Here is a 5,070-nt window from a genome sequence, read left to right on the forward strand (position 1 = left end):
ACGAAAACCTGAGACTTGCCCTGGAAGGCAGCTTGCCATTTTCAAATCAAGGGTATGGAGTCGACTGGCTGCAGAAGGGGCTGTTGGCCGCCTATAGGACACCAAGGATGAGAAAGCCACCTTCCGTGTAGCAGTTTCTACCAGGTTGGCTCACAGGCACCAGAACAGACTCAGTGCCCCCACCTCCAACCAAGAGACTACCCTGCCCTTTTCTTCGGCACTCCATGTACCTTCCCTTTGGCTCAGCCACCCACAGGGATGTGGCTTCTGCCTCCACCTGGCTACTGAAACGAAGGAGGAGACCTGATGGGATTTGGTAACTGAGATTCAAATATGAGGGCTAAGAGGAACTGAGGATGCCACCCGGTTTCTGGCCCAGATGACCTGACCATGTGTGTGGTGGCACCAGAGGGACATAATGGCTCCAGAAAGGGGACTGGTCTCCTCAGTGGGAGGATAAGCTCCAACGTGTTCCTCAACAGCACGGAAATAACCGTGCAGGAAAGACCACCGGCGTCAAGCCACGTGGGAGAGCAAGGATGCTCACAACGGAAAGGACAGTGACAGGGTAGAACCGGGACAGTGAACTGCAGGAGAAAAGGAGAGAAAGACCATGGTTCTAGGAGGGCATCAGTTCCTGTAGAAGGGGAGGGAGAATAGCGCTGAAGAAGGGGACTTGTGAGACCCCGAAGTAGGAGGAGAAGAGGTGGGACCATGAGCAAGGCGTGTAAGGTAAAGGCAGGAAATGCTGCTGTGGCCAGGCAGGGCCCCCACAGCACCTAGACCCAGGGCACTATGATGAGCCCGAGTGCAGGGCTGCTGCTCAGAGGCCAGCCCAGGAGTCCCGCAGGGAGAGGGCCCACCACAGAGCACCAGGGGAATTGTTCTTCAAGCGCCAGGGAAGGCAGCAACACACCGAATCCCCCAACACTCCCAACAATCGCAGAGAGGGCAGACCACAGACCACAGAATATGAGAATGACTTTATTTCACACTGCTTTGAACTGCGTTGGGAAGGGGGCAAATGCAGCGGAAGAGAAAAAGCCCTGGCTAAGGAGGATAAGGAGGAAACTCGCTTGGCTGCAGCTCCGGACGCTGGCTCCAACCTGTGAAACAGAGCAGGCTCAGGGACGGGCCCCCAGCCAGGGCCAGCCCACAGCCCTCCTAAGCTACCGGGATTGTGGGAAGGGGCATGGTGTGTGCAACACTTACTTCAAAGGTCCTGGAACTTGTCAGTGAAGGACTGCATGGCCGCTGAAACAGAGAGGCAGAACCAGGCACTCCAGACCCAGGGAAACAGAAACCCACCCCCTGCCCCTGTGGGGAACCACCTAGCTCTGCAACCAGAAACCCCACCAGCCCTGGGACTGACTCACCCACCCATCACCTGAATTAAATGTGGAAATGCCTTCTAAGCGGGAAAGTGGTTCTCAGGTGCTGGGCCATCCCAGAACCGTTCAGAATGTGTTTCAAAGACAGATAAGCCAGCCAGCAAGCAAACACCATATAAGCCTTACCAGGCAGCAGTTAAAGGGAAAACACATGCAGTATCTCTAACTGTCCTAAGAGAAGATCTCTGGGACTCATGGACAAAGTGTACACAGAGTTCAGACGACACATTGCTGTCTGTGCACACCCCTAGCTGGAAAGGCACAGAAGGCTCCAGGGCCAGGGTTTGCTTGGTTCTCTTCCCCAAGGGAAAGTCAGTCCCAGTGACGCTTCCTGTATCTGCAGCCCACCCCTGCCCCCGGCACCTGCAGAAAGACACTGCTGTCCATCCCTGCCCCGGCCAGGGCTCCGTCATACCTAGTTGCTGTGTAAGGTCATCAATTTCCCTCTGCAGCTGGATGCACTAGACCAGCAGACACCAGAGGAAGAAAAATGGTTAGTCAATTCTGGTCTGCTCTCTCCCCGGCCTCCCTCTCTCCCCCAGCCCTTACAGACCCCATAGCCTGCAGCCCAGTGGTGAGGTGGGTTGGCACAGAATCCTCAATGGAAAGGAGGCACCCTCTCTCCGTGGGGTGTGGAAGGTGGAGGCGGGGGGTTGGGGGACACAGAAGTCAGTTTAACCTGGACATGGATCCCACCATCTAGTGTGGACCTCTATTTCTAAGAGCCACACAAAGCATTACCCGAGGACAGCCCTGGGCTCCCAGGGGCTGCTGCTGCCTTTCCGGTCTTGGAGGATGGACAGGTGGCAGCTGGTCACCTGAAAGAGAACACAAAACCCAGCTTCCAAGACTCCCAGTGAGTTGGAAAAGGCCTAGCAAGGTCTAAAGTGAGGCACCATCACCCTCTGCTGGCAACACATTGCCCCTGCTCTGCCCAGCAACTCCAACAGACTGTCCCAGAGACAGTCCTCTGGGACTGCCTTCACTGTTCCCCAGTGTGAGCCCATCTGCACCTGTGGCCCCCTAGCGTTGTGACTCCGGGTTGGACTCCAGCAGCGCGGCAGCCACAGCCAGGCCCTGGGAGGGCCAGTGTGGCTGAGCAGGACTTAACAGAAAAGGGCTCAGTACTGCGGAAAGTCTCCTTCCAGAGCTGGAGTGTGGGGCGCTGCTCCAAATCGCCCCCCACCACACAAACCCCACTCAGAGAGGACGATGTGGGGTCAACACCCCGTCAACACCCCGTTTCCCCGTGGGACAGCTGCCTAGGTGGGCAGGGAAGGCTGGGAATAAGGCTGAGCCCCCAGAAGCGACAGAGCCAGAGGTTTCCCTCCCGACCCCTCTCCCCTCCACCCCTATCAAACCCGCAAGACTCACCGGAGGGTGCATGGCGTCTGGGCACGAGGCCTCCCGGGCTGCAGGCCGAGGGCTCTGAACTTCCCAGAATTTGGGGAGTTCTGATGATGGGGTCGCCACTGTTGAATTCTCCATGACGCACAGACAGGCGAGGCAGCCCTGGCCTGTGTGTGGGAAGCTAAAACAGAAATTTCTGAGTCAGGCTGGCGGTGGGGGTGGGTGGTGAGTACATGTTGGGAGGGATTGTGGTAAAATGGAGACTCCGTAGCCTAATCTCATTAGCACTTTCTACCTTAGTCAGCCCCAGGCCAGGAGGCAGAGGCCAGCCAGGGAAAACACTGGGGATACTGAGATAGCCCGGGCCGCCTGCCAGGTGGCTCAGGCAACAGCTAAGGAAGGAGGAATCAGGAAGTTGATGAGCCTAGGTGCCCCAGCTTTGCAGCCCACACTTTAAGAGCTCACCCCATCCAAATCAGCTGCCAGCCCTGCCTTCCATCCCAGCTCCTCCATGGAGGAGGAAGCAGGACCCCTGCCGAGTGTCCACAGGCATGCCGGTCACATACCAAGTGCTCCCCTTAAAGTGTGCCCCTACGACGAAGACCCCGATAGGGCATTCTAGTGTGCCTGGGCTCCTGATGACAACCCTGGAGCAAGGGACAGAGGGGACATGGGTAAACAGGCGTGTGCTGGAAGACAGGAGGCGTGGGGGGAGACCAGAGGAGTAGGAGGGTGAAAAGGGAGAGGAGGGCAAGAAGTCCCAAGGCTTACTTCCGTGGGACCTTGGGACCTCATCTCTATTTGGGTCATTATCTTCTCTGGCCGCAGCCTGGGACTCCCTGGTCTTCCTTCCTGCTGGTTTCTTCCCAGGGCTGCTGTGCTTAGGCTTTTAGGGTTTCTTGGACATCCCCTGCGGCCGCACACCAGACAATAGCGGGAAGGTGGCCGTTTCCGGGGGAGTGGCTGAGAGTTTCTCTCCGCAGGCAGGAAAGGCTCTTCCAGGGGCCAGTTGAGAGGCACCCCCTAGGGACTTCTTCTCCTGGGCTATCTTCCTCCTTGAAGGGCCCCGGGGCAGGGCCCCTCCAGCGGCAGCTCCTGAGCAGCTGGGCCTGACCTCCACCTTTCCCCAGGCCCTGCTCTGCATTTTCTTCTGGCAAGAGTCCTCCAGCTCTCCCATAGCCGGCCTCTCTACTACTGGAGTGAGTCCGCAGGGAGCAGAGGTCAGGAAAAGGCCCAGCACGGGCAGGTAACTCTCCTTGCAGTGGAAGCTTGCGTGTCTGGATGTGTCTGCTGGCTTCTTGGGGCTGCAGGGCTTGGCCTGGCTTCCTTCGTTGCGGCGAATGCCCACCCTCATCAGCGGTAAGTCGCTGCTCTCATCTGGGGAATCAGAGTCGTGCCCCGCGGGGCCTTTCGCGGAGGGCTGCTGGGGATCCACGTGGCCGCTCAACCTGCTCTTCGAGCCGCTTTTCCGGGTTCTCCCAGGCCCACTAAGGTGGAGAGGGCCTGCAGAGGCCTGCTCCCATTCTCCAGGGCTGGGGCCCAGGGCGCCTCTCCCACTGGGATCGACCTCCAGGTCCGCCCAGAAGTCAGCGGACCCTTTGGCAGCGGCGCTTTCTGGGGACTTGTGTCCCTGGACGCTGGGCGGCGGCACGATGGCAGCTGGCTTGTCAGCCAGGTAGGACGAGTAGTCCACACGGTCCCCTTGGTTGTCGACTGCGGTGTCAGGCCGGCCTTCCCAGCCCCAGAGCACCACCCTTCCCTGCTCTGTCAATTCGCTCTCAGAATCGAAGCTGAAGCCCTCGGGATCTGTGAACCTGCTGTTGCCCTCGCCCTCGCCCTTGCTGCTGTGCAGCACCCCCAAATCGAGATCGTGGTCATTCCCGTGGCCCCAAGGGGCTCCTGAAGTGGCCATGCCAGCACCAGCCTGCTCGCCTCCCTCCGGCCCAAAACCGGCCCCCCAAACGGACACCTCGTCTGGAGAGCTCATGGCGCCAGTCCAGGCAGCCTGGGCTGTGGCGAGACGGTCGTCCTGGTAGCGGTGGGAGGGAAGAGCCAAGCCCAGCCAAGCCCAGCCAAGGGGGCCACGCGACAGGAACAGCAAGGCCTGCAGGTCACTGCCATCCTCTCCCTAGGCAGCAGTAGGAGATGTCCTCGAAATCGGTGGCTTCTGTGCACCCTGGAAGCCTGCACCGTGCCTTCTCATTGGTCCACCCTCTGCCAACCAGCGCTCCCTTTGTTTGGCGGGGCCTCTGGGCTTTAACCAGTCAGGACACAGGCTCTTGGTTTGCCCCGACGCCTGTCATTCGACTGGGTGGTTGTGCTCAGGTCG

The 5,070-nt window shown here is 59.1% G+C and overlaps 1 protein-coding gene across 1 annotated transcript; it reads right to left on the minus strand.

Moving 5' to 3' along the window:
* Positions 1–968: 968 nt before the first annotated feature.
* On the minus strand, positions 969–4,728 carry LOC100991983 (uncharacterized protein CXorf49-like). The gene is given in 6 exon segments (XM_008969251.2): positions 969–1,106; positions 1,213–1,254; positions 1,807–1,852; positions 2,133–2,209; positions 2,766–2,924; positions 3,519–4,728. Coding segments are annotated over 5 exon segments (1,533 nt in total). The 3' UTR covers positions 969–1,106; position 1,213.
* Positions 4,729–5,070: the final 342 nt, after the last annotated feature.

This window comes from Pan paniscus, chromosome X, assembly GCF_029289425.2.
Source record: "Pan paniscus chromosome X, NHGRI_mPanPan1-v2.0_pri, whole genome shotgun sequence".
NCBI lineage: Eukaryota > Metazoa > Chordata > Mammalia > Primates > Hominidae > Pan > Pan paniscus.